The sequence below is a fragment of the Monopterus albus genome, unplaced genomic scaffold (genome assembly GCF_001952655.1).
Source record: "Monopterus albus unplaced genomic scaffold, M_albus_1.0 scaffold60.1, whole genome shotgun sequence".
NCBI lineage: Eukaryota > Metazoa > Chordata > Actinopteri > Synbranchiformes > Synbranchidae > Monopterus > Monopterus albus.
Window position 1 is genome coordinate 293,831 of NW_018127940.1, and position 25,828 is coordinate 319,658.

A 25,828-nucleotide genomic window follows, 5' to 3' on the forward strand; every position below is an offset into this window, starting at 1 on the left:
TGGGTTTTTTTTTTTATTTACTTCCCTTCCTTTTCCCTTTCTTGCATTTCATAGACTGCATAAGTTGGAAATACCCACACTTCACACACTACAACCTCGTTAAACACTCTATATCCTTTTGTAATGTCATGTAACTGTTGTCTTGTCTCCCATGTTCCTTACTGTTTTGTTAATGTTTCTTTGTTTCAATGAAAAGAAAAAAAAAGAACCAGTGTTGAGCCAGTGGTTCAGGTGGCTGGTCTGTGTAGGACTCTTACATCAAACCTGGTGACGCGCAGTATGTCAGCTGATTGCGTGTAGTTGTGTCACATAGTCCTCCTGCATCAACCCTGTTTCATTTGACATCACATGCACAGTCCCACCCCAGATGTGAAGTTGGGTTGTCTGTGCAGATCACCGGACATAGGACTTACCTTTTATAGTAGCACCACTATATGTCCCACATCCAATGTGAAAGAAAACGGACCACTCTCTGACCAAGTTTCATGCCTGGTTTTTAGTTAACTGCTAGCTAAAGGAGAATGCAGTTCCTACCCAGATCTGTTACATTTTTATCTCATAATGATTTTCAGTCTATGAAAGACAATAGTCCATTTTCAAACATTTCCATTCATTTTCATATTAAATGCCTCAGACCTTCAGTTCATGTGCAATAGCTACATGCCTAACAGTCAAATCTGAATAATTCTGATTGTGCCATGTTTTTTTGAGTGATTTGTCTCTTATTTATTTTTGGAATTGGTGTTTACTTGAATTTTAAAACAGACCGGTGCCAGCTTTCTAATCCAAATGCAAGCTTGTTTGCTTTATGGTACACCACAAAAATACAAACAAATAAAAAGTGGTTTCTGCAGGGATATCCTTCTTTATAATTGGCATGGGACACTGTGTAAACACCAAGAACAGGTCCTGAGGGGGAGCTTAGCACTCGTTGTGACCTGCTGTCCAGATGGGGAGAATAAGACACGATGAGTCAACAAGCCCTGAAGGGCAGCCTCTAAACTGACTTACAGAATTGTTTGTTCTGCCTCTTCATGATGGTTTATGATGAGTTTACTGACAGATAAAGCAGGTTGACAATAAGGTAATCAAAATGTATATGTTCTAAGTAGATTTTTAAGGAAAGCCTTTGGTAATAATATTAAGACTATACTCACATTTGACCTTTAATTGTTACCTTAAAATAAAGTCATGTGATGAAGCCATGTTTGGAAAGAAAATAAATTCTATGTGACTAGATGACTTGGTAAATAATTCCTGAATAGCTACTGTACAGTAATTGTGGCATTACTGTAATTAGCAGTTTTGCATTCATGGTGTATTTCTAATGGATGAGGCTGTGTTACCTTAGGCCCTGGTTTTCCAGAAACACCCATGTGTCCCTGTGAAGAAACAATGTGGTTTAATGGCTTGAAGAAAATGAACTAGACTTTAGAAGAGTTCATCTGGAGCACTTACAGTGGGTCCTGGTGGGCCGATAAATCCAGGTCTTCCTGGCTTCCCTGCAGAACCCTTGTAACCTCTTGGGCCCTCAAGAATAAAACATTTATTAAACCAACCTAAGGGACTGTTTTACTCGTTGTCATTTTCCTTTAAAATTGTAAACAACTTTACAAAATGTATTGTCTTCAGTTATTAAAATGAAGTTACTTACAGTTTGGCCTTTGGGACCCATTTCTCCTGTGGGCCCCAGGATGCCTTTCTCCCCCTGTAAATGACACAAATGGTAAATAATTATCCTGCAAACAAACACCTCAATTTTAGATTTATTTACAAAACCAAACAAGATCAGGGAGTTACCTTTGCTCCACTCTGTCCAAGCCTTCCGCTAAAACCTTGTGGTCCTTGATAAGCCTGTGAGGAATACATTTAAATAATACAAATCCACTGTTTCCCAAATCCAGAATAAAGACATCATTATAATCAGAATATAATACCTCTATTCCAGGATCGCCATCTCTGCCAGGTAAACCTGGATCTCCTACAATGCCCTAGGGAGATGTTATCGTTATTTTAAAACACACAAAAAGTTTTGGAAGTCTAAGTGAACTCTCAGGTGTGGGGCTGTGAATTACCTTTGGTCCGATGGTGCCAGCTCTGCCCACAGGCCCTTGGACACCCTAAATTTCAGATTTGACACTTTTACAAATATTCCCAACATTCAAAATAACGCATTGTGAAATCTTTGTGATGTTTGTACTCTGGTGTAAATCAAACCAGAACAAAGTCAGTGTGATTAATTTGTGATACCTACAGGCCTCCCCTTCTCTCCAGGAGCTCCCCTCTCTCCAGGATCTCCTACAATACCCTAGTAGATCACCATTCAAAGGAACATGAGAGTTTACTTTACATACAGAATGTTTCATTCAAAAAAGCAACATGGTATACCAGGGAGCCTTCCTTCAGATTCAGTAGTAGATTATCACTGTGGCCGAGACTTTTCTTTCTGTGCTTCACCAGCTTTTGTTGATATAGTGCAGGCATTCAGATCTCAGCCAAAATCCAGCCACATGAACTCACATTATTTATGGAGACAGCACATAACCCAGACACATACCTCCATTCCAGTGTTTTACCACATTTAAAATGATTTACTGACTCTTCACACTCACATGAATTAGGTGTCTTATTATGGAACAGGGGATCTGATAACAACACACCTGCTTTCCTCTGAGCCCAGGATGCCCTGCTGCACCGGTGGTCCCCTTTTCTCCCTAAAAATCAAAGCTCAGTGGAATATCACAGATATCAAGATCTAGATAAAAAAGAACACATAGGAAGGAGGAGATATAAATACCTTAACTCCTTGAAACCCTGGAATTCCTTCATATCCTTTTTCACCTTTAGCACCCTTCAAAGAGGCCAAAACATTAATAATCCAGTAATCTCTTGCAAAAGGGCTCACCCCTATGTCTGAAATGTTAACTTACAACTGGTCCTGCTCTCCCAGACCCTCCGATGTCTCCGGGTGGCCCACGAACTCCCTTTAATTACAGTCAAAATGTCGACATTACACCTTCTCGGTTATCTATAGAGTTGAACAACTTTAATAACCTGCATGAAAATCCAATGAAAACTTACCAACCTAAATTAATGGCTGTCAAATTAAACAGGTCTAATTAAAACCCGAATCCAGCGGAGAATTTTACCTTGAAGCCCACTGCTCCTTTTAATCCTTTCAGTCCCTTAGGACCTCTGTCTCCCTGTGAACACAACATCTCATTAATGCTGATTTGTAACATCTCAGGGTAATGAAAATTATAAACCTGCACGTGATAGATTACCATTTGACCCCAGGGTCCTTTCATTCCTTTCTCGCCTTTGATTCCTTCCTCACCCTGAGGAAAAGTGTGTGAGGTTTCATGAATGTACTTTGCAGAATGACCCAAACTGAAGTGTAGCCCTGATACAGGAGCATATAAATCCCAAACCTACCTTTGGGCCTGTCTCACCAATGCTGCCGTAGTCCCCTGCGTTTCCTCTGGTGCCCTGCAAGACAAGCTGGGCTTAATCTGAGCACTGCAGATATTTGTTTGTAAATGGACCAACTTGAGATTGTCTTATTTAACTACACTTTAATGATCCCACAGCCATAGGTGGCAAAATATGTTAAAGGAAAAGCATGGGGAAAGTACTCAGTAGAGTGTCAGCTGCATAAACAGGCATAACATATTACACAATATTTCTGAAAAGTTGCATTACTCCTTTATAGTGTATATGAAGCTACAGCCAGGACTGATTTAACTTATCATAGCACAAAGACTGGAACCAGTCAGCACAAAGATAAAAACTATTTGCTCAGACATATCTTGTTTGTTAAACCAAACACTTTATGATTTGTACATGGTCATGTGCAGGTTTAAAAGCTTTAAAGGTGCCAGAAATACCAACAGGAAGTCTGGTAATGCATTGCTGTCTCCCAGCTGCAATGTCAGACTGTATGTGAGAGTGATATATGTTTATATATTTATATATTGAGAGAGAGAGAGAGAGAGATAAGTTATGAATGGACCAGAGCTGTTTACACACATGCTGATTTCCTCAGTAGTAGAAGGAAAAGTCTTTTCCAGTTGGTTGTATTCCACTGAGTCAACAAACAGATTAAACACATTCAGGATCTTTGTGTTTTTAGTTTATTTTACCATCTCACCTAACACCGATTTTAAGCAGACTCAGCTGGGCAAAGGCTAACCTCAGAGATGGCCGACAGTACGGCGACAGGCATGACCGTTAAGTTTATGAAGCTTCTATGGCGGTACAGCTTTGACGTGGAAAGGACCACCCACCACCTGAAATGGACAGTTCATATATCTGTGCCAGGAAATGCCCTCCTCGAATGCCAGCAGGGAAGGAGAGAAACATGTTCGGGGCTCTGTGATTCACAAGCTAGCAGGAGGTCAAAACTTTTACCGGTTACACAAGACAGATGTTTATTCCCAGATGAGCTACAGCTGCATTTCTGGACATGAAAACTGCATGTAGCATGTACAGCTCTGGAAATGTGCTTTGGGTGTACCTTGGTCTACATGCACAGCATGGGGGATTAACCTTGAGTGTAGAAGATGTTAAATGCCAAGACATCACATACATCACACTCCTTCCTTAAACACATGTTCCCCAGAATATTTTTAAAGACTTTCAAATCCACTCCAACACAACAGTGACTGTTAAGCATCAAAGAGATTAACAAGTCATAAATCTAAACTGGAAACAATCCTGTCTGCAGCTCCCTGAAGGAAACAAATGTGAGCGTATTCATTCAATGATACATGTGTAATTGGCTCCTCTAGCATCGTACTCTGTTCACAATCATTTCCACAAGCCTTTCCTTTTTTCATAGTTTGGTCTTCCTGTTGTGAATTAATTAGTCTCATCCACAAATATTTAAAACATTTAAACAAATAAAACATCTGAAAATTTCACACACAAGCAGATTAATGCTACTCATTATGAAACAGAGAAATATAGGAACAGTATTGCTCAACTGCCTTGTTTTCCTGTGTGTGTCTGTGAGAGAATGAGAGAGAAAGATTTATTACGTTTGGTTCTGTTTCGTCCAAATGGAAAAGCAAAATCATTACAAATCCTGTGACCTTTTGCCATTTCAAGTTAAATCCTATATTCTAGAGCAGCAGCTCCTGTTTCAGAACTACAAAATCATTGTCACAAATATTTTTGCTTTGTGCTTGTCTTGGCTTCCTCCTAGAACTTCTGCAAAGCAAATATGATTTTTTCAAACGGTGAAAGGAACCCCTGTGTTTACTATCTCTAAGTGCGTCTGCTTCCAGATCTGTTTCCATCCTGTTGTGTCTCTGTTGTACTTCTATTGCCATTTTCCACAGGGCGGATGAAAAGCTTAAAATGTCACAATTCAGTTAGTCCAAAAAGAGGAAGAGGCCGTTGCTCACAGAAAGAATATACTGGGTAAACCCCAGAATGTGCACTCATCCAGCATATAGCATAAGGTTAGATATTCATTCATTCATTCATTCATTTTCTAGGAGGAACAGTAATTTGGTGCTAATCATATTGTAGTTTAATTTACCCAGTTTCCTTGCCTTCCCGGTTCTCCGGTGTTCCCTGGAAGACCTCTGTGACCCTGCAGAAGAAAAATCAATGTGTCAGCATAGACTCCAATTGTCTTATCAGTGTTATCATGACCAGCCAATTTTCACTGGACAGGTAGATTCAATACCTTTGGCCCTGGAGGACCCTGAATGCCAGGTTGTCCGTGCACACATCTGCAAGACGCCCTTCCAGCTGTTAGGCCGATCTCTGCATACCCTCCGCACTGCCATTGACAGATAAGCAACAGAATTTGAGGTTTTGAAACTCTACATACATTTCTACGAGAGGAAGTTTTACAATCTTGAATCTTAAACAACTCACCACACTAGAAAGCTCACAGCAGCCCTCTGAATAAGCTTGCTCTGGATCACATGACACATCCATCTGCTGGAGGTCCAACTGAAAAGAGACAGAAGATACATTTAAGTTGTAATCTAAATCAAAGAAAGTTGTGATATAACTTTAAATATATATAAATCATAGTTGTCAACGTACAAACACAGATCGATCTCCTACAGCCCGCTTGACGATGGAGGTGTACCCTCGGCGAATGACTGGTCTTGGCTCATCAATGGACTCCACACTGACCTCTTCACAGTCTATCAGCAGCTTCACATGGCTGCCCTTCACACTCACTGCCAACTTGTGCCATTCGCCATCAAACAACTTTTTCACATCATGGAAGGTCCTCAGAATCTGGCTCCCATGGGGGCTAGTGTAAAAGAAGTCTAAAGACTGTGTGTCACCGTGGAAACGCAGGCCAACTTGCTCTTGTCCGTTCGGGTCGCTGACCTGCCACAAGTTCCAGGATTTCTTGGCAGTGTCCTTGGTCATCTTAAATGTTGCGATGATGGAGTAGTCAGAGGGAAGCCCATCTGGATATACATCACTGTGGCACGGGAGTGAGGTTTAGAGAGCTGAGTAATGTCAAACAGAGGCAACTTTTTTTCACAAAATAATAATAACAGCCTTTTGTGGGAACATGAGGGTTTTGTTTTTCAAAAACATGAGTAAGTAGAAACAGAACAACTTGAATGTTAAGTTTTGCCATATGAGTTGGGACAGTTTCAATACATGCATTTGCAAAACAGCACCAAACTCAAATGGAAACACTTAAATCAACATTACTCACTAACAGTCAAGACTGAGCTAAATGCTAACATCAACATTTCATGACAAGGCTAACATGCTGCTGTTTAGTGGGGGCAATGACCATCATGGTCACCAATACACCTGCATTGCCTTGCCAGCGAAATATGCATCAAAATGTTGTTGTTGTTTTTTTAATATCTGGGAATATCATGTAGTCTAGTACCGTACCTCATGGTCCTCCTTAAATGGATGGAGGGATTGACTCGGTAGGCCACTGCCTCAGGTTGAGAGCCATCCACCATCCTCACTCCTTTCGACTCGGGCACGTGAAACTCCTCCAGGAGATCAAAACCTCACAGCACAAACACTGAACTCAGTTTGACATCACACTGATTCAGCATCAAAGGTGATGGACTACTTCTAAATCTTATGTCAGCGCTGATATCACAGATTCTTTAAACAGTCGCATTAATCTTTTGTCATTAATGAAGCCATCTCTTCACAGCTGCAGTGAGGCCATTTATTAAACTCACTGACATGAACAGGCAGTTTATTTTTCTTTCATAGGTTGATTTAGCGTCTGAATTGTAAACACTGGTCTCCTTGTGCTGTTTGAATGATGTTGATGAGTGGCTGCAGTGTTTCCTGTGAGATTAGAACATGGTGAAGGAACAGTGATATCTCAGACATTATTATTACTCACTACTGCTCATATTATTTTTTCTGACAGACTGTTTAATCTGTGGTTAGGATGCCATTGTGTTAACTGGATTATTTATGGTAACAGGGAACCTGTTCTCATGTGGACAGCTCAACACCAGGATGACCTCTTGACCTCACAGTGACCACAGAGACACTGAAACCAGGGAATAATATACTGGGTCGACTGCCATTAAAGTTGTATTATCTGACAAACACTGACATCTGCTGGTCTTGGTGCAGTGGTACTGTACTTGGAAAAAATCCTAAAGTCATGGCACATGATGTGATATACTGTATATTATTATTGTAAATTCTGTTTTATTTAACCAGGAGATGCCTCACTGAGGTTAAATATCTTTTTATCAGGAGTGTTTGTCAGGGATAGCAGCAGCACATATAACATGGCCATCTGTGACCAGCTATACAGAAATAACATATTATAATGTATGATTCAGAGTTAATAAAAATAAATTAAAACTTACTTGGAAACGTTTGGCACTGGTTCAATCCCAAGATGGCAAAGAGGACTACGAACACCAGTATAACTTTGCGGAGTGGCATTTTCAAACTTTGGGAGTCAGGAGCTGTAAGTGCCTGAAGTACAGTAATTAAATAAATCAGTAATTTAGTAAATCAGATTCACTGCTATACTGTATGAGAATAAAGTAGACTTAAATACTGTAGAAGTCAGTCACCAGAACTAGTCATTTTAAAAGTAAGTGTTAAAGATTTACTTTATGATCAAAGCAGAACTGGTGAAATGTTTCCTTTTACTCTTATTAAGCTTTTAATTTTTGTAATGCAGTGCCAATGCTAAGGTTTGATCATCATCTAAGCAATATAAAATCAGATTAAGCACATTTAAGCAATATTAAAAGTAGTATCCACTGAATTTATACAATGCAAAAAATCTAGTTTAGCCAAATTAGAGGATGCAATTACACTAATCACTAGAATCTATATACACATTTCATAAACCTGCACTGTCTTCTGTTTGATTAGCAATATGAAATCATAGGCAAATCTAATTTATATTATTTTCCACTACCTTAATGTATTTTACAATAAAGAAAAAATGACAGAGAAAAATTGGAATTACTCACATATTCTAGAGAAACAAAGTCCCAGGGATCTTGCAGATGGATCGTTTCCAGATCCTGGTATGAGGATATATCCTGCTCTAAAGAACCATCCCAGGCCCAGTGTCTGAGTTGAACAGGAGGACCATTCAAACTGGACGTTCTGGGTCTCACAGGAGCCTGACCCCAGAGCTCCACTCCACCTTTGGTCCCCAGGGGGATCTGTCTCTTCTCATAGGGCAGTTACATCTACAGTCACTGCAAGGTAATGCAATCTGGTAACCTGAGTCACCATAAGAAGGAAATGTAATTGAATGTACCGGGGCCTTTATGTGGATTAAATGTGCTGAAAGGGGAAAAATGACTGTTATCAAAGTTCAATGCAGCTCTCAGAAAAGTGTTTTGTGTACTTGACTGTGCAGAACCTTTGCACGTCTCCTTGCTCATCCAATGCTATAACTAGAGAAAAAGACTTGTGAGGACTAGTGTAGGAACCTACTCTATAATTCCTTTAAAAATAGTCACATGTTTAGTGCATTTGCATTCATGGCAGCATTTCACCATCTGCACTATCTCACTGAGAGAAAGATGCAGTATGTCACAGCTAAACGCAAGATGCTGTGCAAACATTCCAGCCAGAGTAGACCACATTCAATCTAAACCATCGCACTGCATCCAGCTACAAGGCTAGATGGAAGATGTGAGAAAAGGAAAACTGCCTTTAAAGCATGCAGATTCATTCATGCAGTGCTGCTAATTTTGATATTATGATTTTATAAAAGATAAGAGCTAATCTACAGTAATTGACCAGTTACAAACTACTTTTCGCTTTTTGTGAATGTGGCAATCTTTAGTGCCCATTCAATGACATAGTTCAGCTGCATGAAAGAAACACATACGATATACTATATAGAGAAGGACAGAGATGAAGGAAAAATAAGACTGGTTCATTCTTTGGGAGCCATACATATCTGTATAAACCCATCCAATACTGTAGTTACTGACATATTACAGCCTGCGATGATGTGGCTAATAAAAGGAGCTAAAATGACCATAGCAGATTCTGCACTCCACAGCTGTCTCCGGTGGCTTTCCGCAAGCAGGTTTATTACAAAGTAATGTTACAGTAACAATTTCAGCTCTACTAAAATTAACCATACATTAACATGGATGCACAAGAAAATGTCTACACGGCGTGGCACCCCTTCAATGCACACGCTGCTGTGACATAGTCAAACAAAACAGGGACTGCGGCAGCTGACAAACTTGGACTTGCAAGCTTTGTGATTTCTGCTACTTGTCTTAGTGTTTTTTCAAAGGTTTCTGCAGTGCTTAGTTGGATTTATTGTAGTATATTGCATTGCCCTTTAAATGTGTGTTGGCAGTATATCATAGCACTTAAATATATAATTGCAGTGCCTCAAATGGTAGCATAATGCTACTCCAAACATCACCATACATAAATGACAGTACATTCAGTAACTCTCAGTGCACTATGCTGCATGTTGCCCTTCATTAGTGTGTAGAAACGTTAACCATACAACACAGTCATTCCTAGGTTTTCTAGTGTTCATCAGACCCCTACAGGTTTTGCATCAATAAAGTAAAATACAATAAAAACAATCTGACATTTTTCACAGAAAATAAAATACATTAAAACCAAATACACAAGGCCAAAAACATTCCATTCTCACATAATATTAAACCATAATGCCTCAACAGAATATTTTACATCTTCACAACAATTTAAATAACAATTAATACACTTGCAGTCTTTTAAATTATATATCTCCAGTGTCCGTTACATGTTTAGGGTAGAACTAGCTCCTGGGTTGTTTGTTTTCAAGGCCACTGACTATCGCTTGGATCCCTTGGCCAGTTTTTTTGTGGGAGTGGTTCTTCTCTGAGGCGTGGGGATCTTGGAGGGTTTTCCTCCATGTTGGTGGGGCGCAGAGCGCGGCGTTACTCGGGTTGAGTCACCAACCGTCTCAGACACATCCGAGCACACAGACTGGATGTCTGAGATGTCGAAGTCTGAGGCGTCACTTGCTCTGCGACTGCTCCCTCTGCTTCCTGGTCGGCTGGAATTTTTTCTTGAGTCTAGAAAGATAAAATAAAGGCCACCAGCAGAGGTATCAGTGATGCCGCCGGCAGTTATTTACAGTTGAACATGCTGTTGTAGTAGCAACCACTGTGGCACAGATTCAAAGCAATTTGACTGACATGACAATAAATACTGACAAACAAATACTATCAGGTAAATTTAACCAAATACAGAACTTCTATCATGCTCCTCCCAAATTATTTGCATGCTGTTTCTCACCTATTGTTTGTGCTCGAGCTTTCAATACGGCGGTGCTGATCAAGGTCCCCTCTTCACCGGACTGAAATCCTTTTCCTGACAAGTACCCAGGAAGGCGTAATTTGCTGCTTTGAACTGGTGTACTCTTCAAAAGACAGAACTTTAGTTAATTTCATTTGTAATCTATGGTAGCTCATTGTACAATATACATAAATACAGTGTTTTGAAAATGGTCCTCATCAAGTGAAATATCAATATATTAAATTTTATGAAATATTCTTCTAAAATCCTTATTTCTGGAACAACTGGGGCATCTCTTTAAGAAGCAGTTAGGATTTGAACTATATGTTAAAGCTGTAGACTTACTGTAATAAGTCATTAGCAATTATATATGCATGCATTACATGTAAAGTGGGTCGTACAACATATTTATCAGACAAGAATTAAATAGAGCCTATTAGTAATCAGAGAAGTTTATAGACCCAACCAAAATCTCTAACACACAGAGCCAATTGGCATGTTTAACATCTTGCAGATCTGACTGTGTTTTTTTCTCCCAATTGCAGAATAAAAGTGGAATTCAGCTAAATGTGAACTCTATACCACTATCAATCATTGCCGGTGATATATTTGTCTCCGCTTTGTTAAATACGCAGTAGATTTCAGGTGGGTCATAAATCTGAAGCGCTCCACATCATGTAGTGACTATACCTCTGAGGATGAACCTTGGCTCTCAAAGGAGTCTGATGATTTAAGAGCAGTGGAGGTTTTGCTGTTTGTAAGCCAGGGCTTATCATAATTGCGGGTTATGTGTTGGGGAGTCTGAGGAACAATGGTAAATCAAAAAACACAGACACGGATTTACAAATCAAAAACTACAAGAAACACTAGATGGAAGAAACACAAAATAAAGTGCTAAGAAAGCATGACAAATAAACTAAGGCAGATAAATGAGAAAAAAATAAATCATGGTGGGGAATAATATAGAGTGTGGCAAGACAGCTAGACAACTAGTTCCAACACTAGAGTGGAGGACCTCACCTTGGGTGTACTGGTCACTGCTGGGTTTGGTGGGAGTGGGCAGCTCTGACTGGAGGTGGATCTGTTGGGGGAAGCTCCTCTGGATGACGGCCGAGATCTCCGGCCCCTGTAGCGGAAACTCGCCATCATCTGGGTGGTGCCTTCTGGGAGGATGAACTTCTCTCGTAGCTCCAGGTTGGTCCTGCCTTTAGCTAAGAAATAACACTTTGAATGAGCCATATCACATAAATGCATGATGATGATGAGGATGAGGAGGAGGAGGAGGATGTGAGTTAACACCTTTTTTTCCAACTGTAACTCCCTAATTTTCTAACAATTTCCCAGTAATGTCTTGGGAAGGTTTTTGGAAATAACTATGTACAGTAATTTGGTGCTAATCATATTGTAGTTAAGCAAATGTGGAAACATCCTCACAACAACTGCCCCAAGGAAACATTCATTCAGTTTTTATACTATACTTTATACTATAAAAAACTTTATTAATCATACATTTTGAAATTTAAAATGTTGCCATTTTAGTAAGTGAAATTTTACAGAAGGGATTAACTGTTATTAATTAACTGAAAATGTACTAAATTGAACACTGTTTTTGTTTAGCACCACATTACAGAGTGACTTCCAAGAAACTTCTAAATAAGTGACTGGGAAGTTATTAGCCATGGTGTGGCTGTCTGCTTTTAACTAAAGCATAATATTTAAAATAAAATGAAATAAAAGCTGGGATTTACTTACAATATAAATAATGAAAACACATGCAGTTTCACATGTCATCCATACTGTTCAACAGAAGTCAAATAGCTGCTGCAACAGTAATGGAATAAACTTTGTGCCAAACTTTGTTTGATTAGACTGCTGAATAAATGGTGAAAAATTAAAATAAATCAAAATGTGCCCACACACTCTCACACCAAAACTTCCTTAATCAGAATAAAAATTCACACGCTATTATAAATCAAACACTTTAAATCATTTGTGTTAAAACAAATTGAATTACATGCAGTGATAATCAATCAACTACAGTGTTAAACCAAGTAAACCCTGTAATAAATTACAATTTCAACTGTGTTGTGTGCTATATAAAGAAAACTCCATCTTTTCCCCCCAACAATAATATGACAGCTAAGATGCTGCTGAACATTTTAGATGGTTTTCAAGTGTTTGTTTTATTGTCAAGCAAACCTGAAAACTGCAAAAGAGGATTGGCTCTGAACCATTACATGGTGAGAGAAAAAAGAGCTAGTTTTGGCACATCATCCCCAAACTGACAGCAGGTGATGTGACTCACAAAAACAATTGCATGCATGAAATCCAGCTGGAGCTGAGTGACAGTTGATGTGAGTGGAGCTGGTTTCATTCATTCACAAGGAACGCTCACACACAGCTATGGTGGTGCACACCAGGGACAACGCAAGCAGCACACACTCGGATGTGCAGACACACATACCACTGGTGGGTTCATGGAGCAAGGTCAGAAAGTGTGAGATTTGCCAACCTAGAGGAGACTGAGTAATTGAAGAGTTTGACTCCGAGCGTAACATTTTGCTCCCGTGGTGATGAACTAGAAGAAATAATACCGTGTTAAGGAAGAGGAAGGTTTAGTAGAAACAAAGAAAATGATGATTAATACAGGAAATAGTAGAAACAAGCACAGACAGCTTTTGCACTAGATGTGGCAGGTAGGATGTTTTTATATGTAACGTAGGTGGCAGACTGGTGATCGGCACTTGTCTATCAGCTTTACACAATCACTTTACTGTTCTTACTCTCCACATTCAAGTTCTAAAACTCTAACAAATGAAGTATAATTTCTAAGAGATCACTGCTGTGTTATTTCACACAGTTTGTCCTGCAGCTTTCTCCTGTATCTGCTATTATTTTAGACTGCTTTGTTGTTAAGATAGCAGGAACAGACTAAAACAAAAGTTAACAACCAGTGAAATGATTCCAGAGTACAGAATAAATAAGTACAATGGCCAATAAAAAGAGACAGAAAAGACAGGGCACAGTGGGTACTTCTAGTACAATCATAAATAATATTTACCATGATATTCTGGTGAAAATAAATGAGAAATGGCTACATATACATATAATCATATAACCATAATCAAGATGTAACGATGTCAAACCAGTTCACATTAAATAGTCACTGTGCAGTCTCATTTAGCCTGGTTCAGAAACTATTCTCACTATAAAATTGTTGATATATTCATACAGTCATTTTTACAATATTAAAAATCTCTATCAAGTGTACCCATCCTGGTAGCATACAGCAATGTTTTTGTAAATCAAAAATTGGACAATATAAATCAGACTGATGAAGAGTTCGGCAAGATAGAGATAAAACAAATGTAATATAGATTCCTTCTCTGTTAAGTGCCAAACCATTTCACCACACACTACAATAGCAAGCATGAGTGAATACAGAAGTAGACTTTAGGCAAAACTGGATGTGCACATGTGTCTGTATTTTCAGTGGTGCTTTCACTGTGACTTCTTGCAGTGAACATTTGAACTCACCACGGCAGGGGTCGTTCTTCACCAGGAACTCATCCAGAGCCATCCAGCCTCCTCCCACCCGCACCATCACAGTGCTACGTAAAATGCGGACCAGACGAAGCTGCTGTGAGTCTCCAAACTACGGTGGCGGGAGGAAAACAGAGAGAGGAGGCCTCAAAACACAGAACTCTCTCTTTGCAGCAAGATGCTGTGCAACACTAGAAACCAGACTGGTGTGGATAATCAAACGTATTCCATTTAATTAATTAATCATGTCTTCAGTCGGTAATATTTCATTAAGCTGCTAACATCATGCATCCATCACAGATGCTTTATGTTCACTTCTGATTTCCTTTCCATGTTGCACAGGTTTACACATACAAGACTTTGACACAACATCAACAATGAATTTTCATTCTCAAAGACAAAATACACAAAGGTCAATCCAACTGGTTTCTTCTAATAAAGTGTGCTGGTGATTATGATTCAAATTTTATTCTAAAATTTCTACACATAAATAAGTTCATTATTACTAAATATGTTGCTGAAATCATCAGTTTTATTATCATACTGTATGATACCAGTGGTGGAAGAAGTACTCAGACCTCTTACTTAAATAAAAGTAGCAATACTGATGCATTATTGTGTACATCCCATTTAATGTAGCAGCTTTATTATATGCTTATAATTTGAATTACTTCTGGGCAGCTTGTTTTCTACCAGACATCAATCACAAAATGATGAAATAAGTACCTCGGCTAACTTAGAAACACTGGTTTAAGCATATCATGTAGTGGCGTTTAGTGGACTAAACCTTTAGTCCAAAAGAATTCAGGCGCTACACTTATACTATACCTGTCACAAGTAACTACAAATTGAATTTGAGCTCCTGTATTGCATTGCCAAGCTGCATAGTATATACAACAATTACATAAACTATGCAGCTTTACAAACGTGATTATTTTATTATTTTCTTTAAGTCATTTCATCTTATTTGTGGTTTCGGGTTGTAACGTCTGACTTAATTCCCACAGCGTCTACTGCACGTTGAACATTAACTGAAGGCACATCATTATACCACCAGAAGGCACTAGTGTACAATAATTTGCCTTTATTTACCAAGCACACATACTAAACACTGAGCATGTTATAAATGAAGGTGGTTCAAGACTGGACAGAGGTCACGCAGCCAGTTGGATGTGACCGTGAGCATTAGCACAGAAACACAACCCACACGACAATCACAGCCGCATGCTTTCTGCCAAAAACAGTCACACCATGATCAAGCAGACAAACGGCGATGTCCTGCAATCCAGCACTCTGTTGCATTTTCTATAGCTACAGTACCACTCAGTGACTCAGGATGCATTGACACTGATGCAGATCTAATGCAGCTACTTTTCCCATAACACACTGAGAACAACATGAGGAATGGTTCAAATCATTTCTGTCTAATCCACCACAGTGTGACACGCAGGCATGACTAAACACTGATGATGACCCTCCACTACAAGCCTATTATCTCATGATAGCTTATCAACCAGTAGAAATCTTGCATTTGTATGATTATCAGAATGATTTAATGCCACTGGTGAATTTAGTGATCAAATACATTAAAGGTGATGATGATCTGGAGGAAAAAAGAGGCACAAGAAACATCTAAAGAATAACCATTTACCAGAATACAGCTTTCCAATACTGCAACGTGTAGGTGGGGGGTAAGATTTTGATTTTCCCTGTTTGCTATTGTCTCATCGCCGATTAAGGAGTCATGTAAGCAGTGAACCAGACCAAACTGTCAAAAGAATTATTTCAGTTCATTGTTGTGTGATACATCAGTACAAACCACCACTAATGCTCCTGTCCCATCTCACTAACATTTTTAATCTTAATCCAGTGAGCTTCAGAAAGCATGTGGCAAACGGACGTACTCAGTAATGCAGTTTACATTGCAACATGCAGTTTCTCAAGACATATTAACTCAGAAGATTAAATGGAAAGCAAAGCAGTAATTGAAATCATCAAGGCTGCCCAAGTATGAAAAAAAAAATGAAGAAACAGGATCAGTTACACAAAGGTGTGTCAGCCAGTGTTGAGGTAAATCATTCCCATGATACCAAAGTGCCAAAGGCAAGCACACAGAGAGCATTGTTTTCCAAACTGCCCAGCAGATGAATTAATGCCCATGAAGTATAAAATATGGGCTGAAATGGCATTGGCATATTTATATTTTATTCTCTGAAACTCAAAAGCAGATATGTACAATAAACATTTACTATATTCAGAGCCAAAAATGTTGTCATCTGAATAAACTGAGAAACATTATCAAACTTAAAGACACGGGGCCTTTAATGCTTCTTTAATTAAAGCAGGTTTTATATTCTGATATAATTAAAGCAGGTTTTATATTCTGATCATATTCAGCTACCATTAATTGTTTGACCAAAAACACATCTTAGGCCAGTGTTCCCTGTGGACCGAATGAGGAAACCACAGATCTTTACTTCTACTTCTGAGTTCCAGTCTGAAAACACCAGCCAGGAATCTGGGCAGAGATTCTTAATTGGAAAAGCAAACATGGTAAATGAAACGGGGATAAGGCTTGATAGGGCACAGAACAGAAGGTTCAAAGAAGAGGACATTCATATGTACCTGGTTTCCAAGGTAGAACTGGTGATGTGAGGAACAATAAAAATATAGAAATATTAGAGTTTTTATTGACAGCACATTCAACACTTACCTTCACCAGGATTTTCCAATAAAAAAAGATCTAGTTTAGTATTTAAAACATTTCATAATCATGGCATACGGTGGTATGTATTTGTTAGAAAAACTGATTTGGCTCTTAGATAAACTGAACAGGTATGAATCTGCTGCTTACCCGGTATTTGTTGGCACCGATTTGCTCCACTTGGAACCGTTTTGGACATTTGCATTTTGCCACTTGACGTGTAACCTATAGAGTGAAAATTTAATTGAACCATGATTAAAAACATGTCCCCAAGATTGCCAATGTAAAATTCAGGCCATGAGAGTTTGCATTACCTCATCTTCGATTTTGTCTGCATCTGTCAGTGGTTTGTAAGCATCCTTGTTGGGATGGAGAGCTGCCACAAACTCATAGTAGTCAATGTAGCCATCACCGTCTCTGTCGAATATGTCAGCCACAGCGCTCATCTCCAGACGACTAGTGGGGAATCCTATTGAAAAGCCATTAAATGTTACAAAATGAGTCTTTTGCGTGCTGTTCCGTTATGAGTTTGTATGGCGGACACTTACTGGAGGACAGAATGCCGTCTATGAACTCCTGTCGGGTCACCTTGCCATCTTGATCTTTATCAATGCGGCGGAAGAAGTCCATTACACGAGACTTTTTATGGTTCATCCAGCGCATGTAGCGCTTCCGCCACACATCAAAGTCGAAGTTGGCAAATTCTTTTAACTGTAGAGAAAAAAATAAAAGGTGATATGAACAATCAGAAAAGCACAAATGTGCAGAAAAATGCACTTGCAATAATATAGGTTTGTGCTGGATTACCTCCTCCAGTCTGTCGAGGGCATCATTGAGTTTCCTCCTTCTGTCCAAAGCCAGCAGCCAAACGTGCTGCCACTTAGTAACCAGCAAGTTGACCCTCGGGTTCTTGGTTTCAATGGGAGCCTGTGTAGCTGGTGTATACATTGTTTGTGTGGGAGAACGTTTTCCTGCAAGTGAAAGACAACAGTCTTCACAATGACTATACTTCAATGTAATCAGGAGGAACAGATTATCAATGGCATCATGCCAGGTGCTAACATGAACAAGATGAGGATGTGGAGTCAGGCTGAAATGACTCAGCACTGTGTGCCAGGTGGCTCAGGTCATGCTTTGTGAGGGGTATTTGTGGGATACATACTTCCAGCTCTTCCTTTGTCAAGCACAGGGATTTGAGACTGGGTCTGGGGCTCCACAGCAGGCTTCCTTTTGTGTGTCTTGGTGATTTTGTCAACATCTGGTTGCTTCCTGGTCATTTCCTCCATGAATGCCTGTAGGGAACCAGTGACAAATATGCTTCCAGTGTGCATCATGTACTCTCAAGGCAGCCAACTGCTGTACTTAGAGATAGAACAGGGTAGAATCTTGGCAGGAACAGAAACAGAAGGAGCACAGTTTGCTCATCAAGACTTAAAGTCCAAATCGCAAACAGTTTGAATTTCTGGGAGGAAAAAAAGTTAGAATTAGTTTTATTGAGGTTTTACTTTACCTGATGTTCTGCTATGAGGCTTTTGACCTCTTCAATCTCCTGCGGCAGTGGCTCCTTGTCCTTATCGTAGAGGTTGGTCTCAGCCCACTGTAACCAGGTCAGCAGATTCTCCAGCAGCTCCTGAGTAGCTATCAGCTCAGTGAGAGCTGTGGCTAATCGCTGCTGGCGCTGCCTGGCCCAAGCCTGCACCTATAACAACAACATTATAGTACACAAATTACACATAGTAACTAGAGACAGAGCAAATCCTTTAGTGAGATGCTGATGCAATTCTAGTTTACATCTTTGTGTGAAAAGGTTGGAGGAAGTCTTCCTCATTGTAACTTTAAGCATCTGTATAGTGTAATCGGGTATGACAGGGCAGAAAGGCATGCATCTAGGACTGCAGCTGTGAACTGACCTCTTCAAATCGTGCTTTAATGATGGTGTTCCAGTGTTTGATGGTTGTGATAGAGTCTGGATGGCAGATGCTGAGAATGGCCTCCCCCATAGTGATTGCTTTATTTAGAGCAACTCGTTTTTCCTCCAGTTTCTTCATAAACTCCTTTAACAATAGCAAATGGAAAAGAGTTCAGATTTGAAACTGGATTATCTTTAGCAAACATAAAACTAAAGCGCTACTAATATGTTTTATATATTTCAATTGGTTGAAATTACATAAAAATAGTCATGATTCTGAGTTTTTACATTAGAAGATGATGAGGCATCTACTTTAACACAGGCAACAACTACAGAATCAGGGTCTTAACAGTTTACTCAAGCACAAGACAAAAAGAATGCAAGCATGTTTCATGTCAAAGGAGTCAAAATACGTATAAAACCTGAATTTACTGTACACTTAACATTTTGCTAAAGATAAAATATAGATATATGTATTTGCAATGCTCGCCTTGTGTTGTTCAATAAGTGCACGCAGAGCCTCCTCATCATCAGGCAGGCTGCCATGGAAACGCAAACTCTGCTCGGCCTCAGCCAGCCACTCCAGCAGGATATGAACAGTAGAGTGAAACTCCTCACCCTGCAGAAAAAAAGCTCAGGTCACGTCAAGCTAATAGACTCCATCTTCCTTCAGTCTAACAACTACACAGGGGCTCTGCAGTACCTGACACAGGGCCTGCTCCAGCCGAGCCTGCTTTGACACCGAGAGGTTGCACACCGTTTCCCAGCGAGTGCTCAGCTCCTGCATCTGGACTTTGACCCAGGATGAGTCGTCATGACTGCTCTCAATCAGCTCCTTGGCTGAACGTTTCAGGGCCTGAACACTTACTGTCCTCTTTCCCAGCTCCTTCTGGAAAACCTGCAGAGGACAGTCAGGCAAGGACACAGTCAGATGGCACGGGCCTACACACAGCGCTCATGTGTTCATGTATGACAGCAAAAGTTAATTTTGTACAAATTAGAAAAAATGTTTTTATGACAAGGCTTGCTGTTTCCCAGCTAACATAATATATTTAATAAATGTAAAAAGGTTTGTGTAATTCAGGCATATTTCTGCTACTGTAAATTTAATGAAAAATACAAGTACAAAATAATTTTACTTGAGGAAAATGCATTTAATTTCACCAGTCACAGCTACTTGTGCATGTAAAACAGAACAGCTTCTGTTGCTGATGTAGCACAATTATACTAGAAAGCAAATAGCAATAGTTTTCTGGGCATCCTTGCCAGACGGAAACATGGAACGGCACTAACTAGTGCTAACCCTTTAGTTGTTTGGATTTATTGCCAGACCCTGGTGTGTCCTTTGTCTCTTATTATGATAAAAAAAACAATCACTGATGAAAGAAAATGGTGCTGCTAATACAGGTATGAAAACATGTATCCTTGCTTTTAAAGTTTGATGTTTCCTCGAAAAGACAGATAATCAACTACTGTAGATGATCGAACAAAAGTGAGACATTCTGTGTCTTTTCTACCTTGTGGTTGTCTATCAGGTTGAGAACCAGGTCTATGTCTCCATGTACAGGCTGGTCCTCAGCCAGTTGAGGTTCCACTTTGTACAGCCAGTCGATGAGAGCCTGGAGTGCATCTGTAAACTGGCCTGAGAACAGCAGGGCCTCCTCCAGCTTGTTTTGTCTGCAGGAGAAAACAAATCATTTGCAGTGAATAAAGAGCTTTTTAGCTGCTAGTTGGTGGCACAGAATACAGGACAGATGTGGGAATATGTATTCTTACCTTTCTACTGACTTGCCACAGACAGTGTCCCATTTGTCCCTCAGTTCGCTCAACATGTCGTCCAGCTTCTGATTATCATCCTGCAGGGAGGTTTTGTCTTTCAGCGCCCGCCCTGTCCGAGTGGTGGTGTCATACACTGAATGTTTGCTGCCCAGAGCTTTCTGGAACTCCTGGGAAAATAATGTAAAACATGTTTAATAGATCACTGTTAGTCTTTATCTTTAGATACATGGAGTTAGACTGAACCTTTTCATGGGATTTTCTTCTTCCCACTGTTAGCATGTCTGATAGTATCCTAATCTGCATGTGCTTTGGGATTAGGAAGACAACAAAATGTGAGGAAAACAAAAATGGGGTCAAAACTTAAGAGCCACTGCCCCACAGAGATTAAGAGTATCCAAAAGTAAAGGTGACTCTCAATACATTTGGTCCATCCTGGGATTATGAAAATCTCCTCACATAACACTGTAGAGACAACAAAGGGGACCGGGTAGTCCGTAACACATGCAAATGCACAACTAATGCATTCTGTAGATACATTAATCATGTAAATAGATTTCACTGTTTGAATTCTCTGTCCAGCTTTCATATATTACTACTAAAGACACAATTTTGGTTTATTGAACAACCGTTCCATAATTCTGACTTGTAACAAATGGTTCAAAAGCAGGTGGTGCTTCTGTTAAATGAATAAAACTCGGCTGTAGATGTTGTCAAAGATAAATGTCTATTTAATCTTTCATTCATTTTCCCAGTGCATGTGATAAGGCGATGACCAGTCACCTTGTGCTGCACCAGTTGCATCTTGATTTTGTCCGGATCATTGGCAATTTCCACCTCTGAGTCCAGAGTCTTCTCAGATTCATCCAACCACTCCATCAGTTTATTCCAACTCTCATTGAACTAATGGAGGACAAAGAAATAAACACATTGCACAGCATTTTGTAAAAGGTATGATTTCAGTTGATTATTAATTCAGTTGAATATTCAAATGATTAGGTTTTCAGGCCCAAAAAAACAAAGAAGGCCCACACTAATGAAAATGGTTTAAGATACTGTTTTCACAGCTTTTCCAATGATAATAAAACGACTTGACAACAGTGAAATGCAGCCTATTCCAAAACCACTTATAAAGGTGCACAGGACGGTACCTGCTTGGCCCTCTTCCTGGCGTCATCCAGCAGACGACCTCGCTCAACAGACCTCTGCACCAGCTTCTCCCAGCGGCTTTGCACACTGATTAGCAGGTTTTTGATCAGGACCACATCCTGTTTCTGGCTGAAGTACTTCAAATGTGTTCCTGTCTTGTCCAGTTCAATGATGTGATCTCTGTGTGAGTTCACTTCTGTCACAAACATCTGCAGAGAGGAGAGAGGTGTAGGTCAGGTGTTACAAAAACAAAAGGCAATAGTAAGGCAGTTTATGTGATTAATACGTTAATGAGTTGTCTTGTGAATGACAGCTGGCTCTTCAGATAGTAAAGACTGGACTAAAGGAAGGACAAACCATCAGAGTAGATGAATAAAAGCTAAATCAAAGGAAAATCCTTCACCTTGGCATTTCAAAAACTTATCCTCCCCAATACTTCATAAACTAATCATTAAAAATTAAAAAGACAAGTGCTGTCATCAGCATTTCATTTCGCTCCGGTGCAAACAAACATTACCTTATGCTCATCAATCTGAAACATGATGGTGTCCAGTATGAGGGAAGCGGGGGAAATCATGTTGAGGGTCTGTTCTGCCTGGGTTAACCAGTTGATGAAGTCCTGCAGAGAGTTGTGGAAATCTGTGGCCAGTGTCAGGGCTTCTTCTAGTTTCACCTGTAGACACAACACAACTTCAGGGACCATGCACAGTGACGAAAACAATCACTGTTACCTGTATCATGCTATTCAATGCTAGAAACAAACATTTAGTTGCTATGACACTCGATAAAGAGGGAGGAAACAAACACGTCAATTGTGCTGAACACGACCTCTATAAACAGGAAGTTAACATCTCTGGAGGGGCTGATGGCGAAGCAGAAACGGAGTGATGAGCTTTTAATTGAATGAAAGAAATGTCCACCGCTGAAAAACATCCGAACGCTGCAGCAGAGGCCGCTGATGCAGGCTCATCACATGCCAGTGAATGCTGTGTTAATGACATCGCAATCCCGATGAGAGTTCTGGACAATAACTGTATGTTGAGAGTCTTGCTAAAAATGGAACTGTACTGTAAATCAGTACATACTTTATTGTTTGACTCACTATACTAGAGAGTATCACATTGCTGCAGAGAGTTTGGCCAACAGCTGCAGCTCAGATCGAGACTGACCAGACATTACATTCCTGGGAAAAGGACCAAAATAAGTATGAAGCAAAAGCTAATGTTTAGCTCCAAATGTGGAGTGAAAGTGGTATGTGAAAGTCATGTAAATGATGATGTTTATTTATTTTAGCAACCAAAATGAGAATATGTTCTAATGGAAAAACACAAAAAGTTTCCATAAAAACAACATAGTGACTGATGAGTCCTTATTTTGGCTCAAATATTATTTATTTAATGTCCTGGTCAACTGTTCGCTATGGCAGCATATGAGACAAGAACATTATTGTTCCATTCTGATTCAGACACCAATTTGTCTGCTGTGATCTGCAGCGTGACCGCATCCTGTGTGTGTTTCCCAGCTAGCGCTCTGTCTTTACACCATATATTATCAGCACCGGGATGAGAGGCTTTCAGCTCAGAGTCAAGTGCATGTCAGCGATCTCTCTCCGGAGCCTAAACCTCAAGTTGTGACTCATTAAGCTAGGAGCAGTGAAAGCCTTTCAGTGACTCCACACCTTTCTTTCAGCGACCTTCCCCTCCACGGCTTCCCATTTCTCCTTCAGGTTGGCGAGGTCGTGCTCTGTGTTGCTGTCTGGAGCCTCGGGTGTCATCATCAGTAGCTGGTGACCCTTGTTCAGCAGCTCCTTATACAGCTCCTCCTTCGCCTCCAAGGCAGAACACAACTCCTGTGAGAAAACACATAGTGATGTGAGGAGCGTGATACTTTAGTGAAACTGTCTAAATCACAGTTAAAGACTCCCCTTTTTCCTTTTGAATTCCTCGGTGTTAAAAGTGAAGGTAATAAATTTGTGGGTAGTTAGTCCAAATCCAGTCCAAAAATGGTGAAAGAATGAGCGTGGTGATGCACAGCAAGACTCTCAGAGGCATGTTCCCATAAACAGTTCAACAGTTTAATGTTATTAATGTGATAAAAGTTAATTTCATTTCTTTTTGATCCCATAAAATACCACTACTTGCAAGATAGTTTGTTATGAAAGAGTCTTGAGTTCATTACAGATTGGGGGGGGGGGCAATTTGCAGTGTCATTTAATTTTCACACTTCTCATAAAAACACAGAAAAAACATAGCCGTCCCATTAAAATCCTGCCATCTGTATGCAGCCTTTCATATTGTTAAACACATACCAGATGGGCATTAAGCTGCTCCCGGGCCGTGTCTGGTAAGCCTCCCACCGCCTTTGATGCCAACAGCTGACGTTCTGTGTCTTTCAGCCATTGCTGCATATCTTCTATCTCGCCATGGAAACTTTGCGCCTGCAACACAATACAACATGAGTCAGGACAAAAGGTGTCACACACACACTCATTGTTAGCAGCCTATGGCTCAGAGAGTAGGATGTCTGAGTTATTAAATCCTTGGATTCATTTAACTGCCAAAACAACCGTGACATTCAGCAGTATAAATGAAAAAGGCTGAAATGTAATGTTAAAGCCATTCATTAAAAATAACCAAAATAACTGTGTTCTTTTTTCATTACATTTTTTTTAAACAATGCCAGTTTTCGTGTCTGTAAATATTTCTTGAACAAAAATCCAGGAGAAATCACACACACACACGCACCCACACACACATTAAAGCACTAAATACTAAAGCTATAAATAGAGACTCCACAGGATGCAAAAGCAATGAAGAGGATGAAGAGATAGGAGTTACTTTATGACTTTGACATACAGTAACATACTTGTTCTCCTGGGAGAAAAGTATAAATCACAGCTTGATAAACAATAAATAAGGGTAAATGAGGCCTAGGCTTATTCATTCTTGAGGAAGATGATTTTCCTACCTGAAGCAGAGCGCTCTCCAGTTGTTGCTTCCTCTGCTTCGTCTTCTCAAGGATGGCTTTCCACCGCTGGTTCAGGTTCTCCAGTTTGTTCTGCAGACTAGACGCTTCCTCTCCAGCACTTGACTCCACCAGATCATTACCGGCTTTGTTCACTGTCTCAACTGTTGCTTTATGGGCCAACACGTCATTCTGGAGAACCTATAGAGATAAAACAGAAAAAGCATGATGCTGAGTGGATGGAACTGAAGCACAAAGGACAAAACTGCACTGATATGCTACAAACATGATCAAACAGATGGGATTTCTAAGATTTAATATGATTTATTATTCATATTTGAGTACATTTTGTTATAACAAATTATGAAATAAAATAAAATATATCTACTGCGCCTTGTTCTATTTCCATGGATTAAATGAAATGTAAAGTGTGGTGAGCACACATTTGTTCTGCTACTGATGCTCATTTGTTAATCCTCTGGTTGTTTACTGAAACACTCTGAATTTGCATGAAAGTGAGTAGAGGGGGCTCGTCATACGTGGTGCTTGGCGAGCTCTATCTCGACGGCCTTGGGGTCTCCACCAGCCTTCCTCTGTTCATTGAGCAGCTCCTCTGTGTGGCTCATCCAAGCCAGCAGCTCGTCCAGTGCATGCTGGAATTGGCCCAGAGCCAGAAGGCCTCCCTCCAGTTTGTGCTGGATTATCGACAGATTAAACCATCAGATATTGCAGCGAGCGAAAGCACTTGACATGCATGCAACACATTCTATGGCCATTGACCCATTTCTCTCTATTTGTCTGGTTTCTAGTCCATAAGGAGCTGTAGAGGTATATATCTGATAGGATTAAAATGGTTACAGATATTTAAAGAGAGTTTTCAAACTATAGATATTTAATTTTGTTTAAAGGTGCCATTCATTTTTGAATGCACTAGATGTTTCTGACCTGTCGGCTGATGATCTTCTCATCCAGGTTGTCCCAAAGCATCTTGAGCTCAGACATCGGCTCCTGGATGGTGC

General features: G+C 39.9%; 2 protein-coding genes and 1 long non-coding RNA gene across 3 annotated transcripts in view; all 3 read right to left on the reverse strand.

The window, feature by feature from the left end:
- Positions 1-2,563, reverse strand: part of LOC109961888 (collagen alpha-3(IX) chain) — an 8,523-nt gene extending 5,960 nt beyond the window's left edge. Inside the window, exons 1-8 of the mRNA XM_020603072.1 lie at positions 2,558-2,563; positions 2,255-2,308; positions 2,076-2,120; positions 1,938-1,991; positions 1,801-1,854; positions 1,655-1,708; positions 1,459-1,530; positions 1,275-1,382 (exon numbers count right to left, since the gene is read on the reverse strand). Coding sequence (XP_020458728.1) covers positions 1,275-1,382; positions 1,459-1,530; positions 1,655-1,708; positions 1,801-1,854; positions 1,938-1,991; positions 2,076-2,120; positions 2,255-2,308; positions 2,558-2,563 — 447 coding nt within the window. The remainder of the gene's footprint in view (positions 1-1,274; positions 1,383-1,458; positions 1,531-1,654; positions 1,709-1,800; positions 1,855-1,937; positions 1,992-2,075; positions 2,121-2,254; positions 2,309-2,557) is intronic.
- Positions 2,564-2,671: 108 nt separating this feature from the next.
- On the reverse strand, positions 2,672-3,330 carry LOC109961931 (uncharacterized). Its single transcript, XR_002275194.1, has 5 exons — positions 3,285-3,330; positions 3,150-3,203; positions 2,931-2,984; positions 2,798-2,851; positions 2,672-2,714 (listed from the first exon to the last, which is right to left on the reverse strand). It is a non-coding gene; the product is annotated as an uncharacterized LOC109961931 (long non-coding RNA).
- Positions 3,331-9,522: 6,192 nt separating this feature from the next.
- dst (dystonin) overlaps positions 9,523-25,828 on the reverse strand; it is a 95,274-nt gene continuing 78,968 nt past the window's right edge. Inside the window, 25 exon segments of the mRNA XM_020603094.1 lie at positions 9,523-10,541; positions 10,765-10,888; positions 11,455-11,565; positions 11,785-11,975; positions 14,302-14,419; positions 16,933-16,950; positions 17,162-17,236; positions 17,326-17,480; positions 17,560-17,722; positions 17,819-17,982; positions 18,174-18,303; positions 18,522-18,710; positions 18,922-19,065; positions 19,411-19,539; positions 19,624-19,818; positions 20,438-20,597; positions 20,697-20,866; positions 21,480-21,599; positions 21,848-22,054; positions 22,363-22,518; positions 23,524-23,694; positions 24,154-24,282; positions 24,813-25,010; positions 25,349-25,504; positions 25,755-25,828. The exon segment at positions 25,755-25,828 is cut by the window's right edge and continues 31 nt beyond it. Coding sequence (XP_020458750.1) covers positions 10,297-10,541; positions 10,765-10,888; positions 11,455-11,565; positions 11,785-11,975; positions 14,302-14,419; positions 16,933-16,950; positions 17,162-17,236; positions 17,326-17,480; positions 17,560-17,722; positions 17,819-17,982; positions 18,174-18,303; positions 18,522-18,710; positions 18,922-19,065; positions 19,411-19,539; positions 19,624-19,818; positions 20,438-20,597; positions 20,697-20,866; positions 21,480-21,599; positions 21,848-22,054; positions 22,363-22,518; positions 23,524-23,694; positions 24,154-24,282; positions 24,813-25,010; positions 25,349-25,504; positions 25,755-25,828 — 3,692 coding nt within the window. The 3' untranslated portion in view covers positions 9,523-10,296.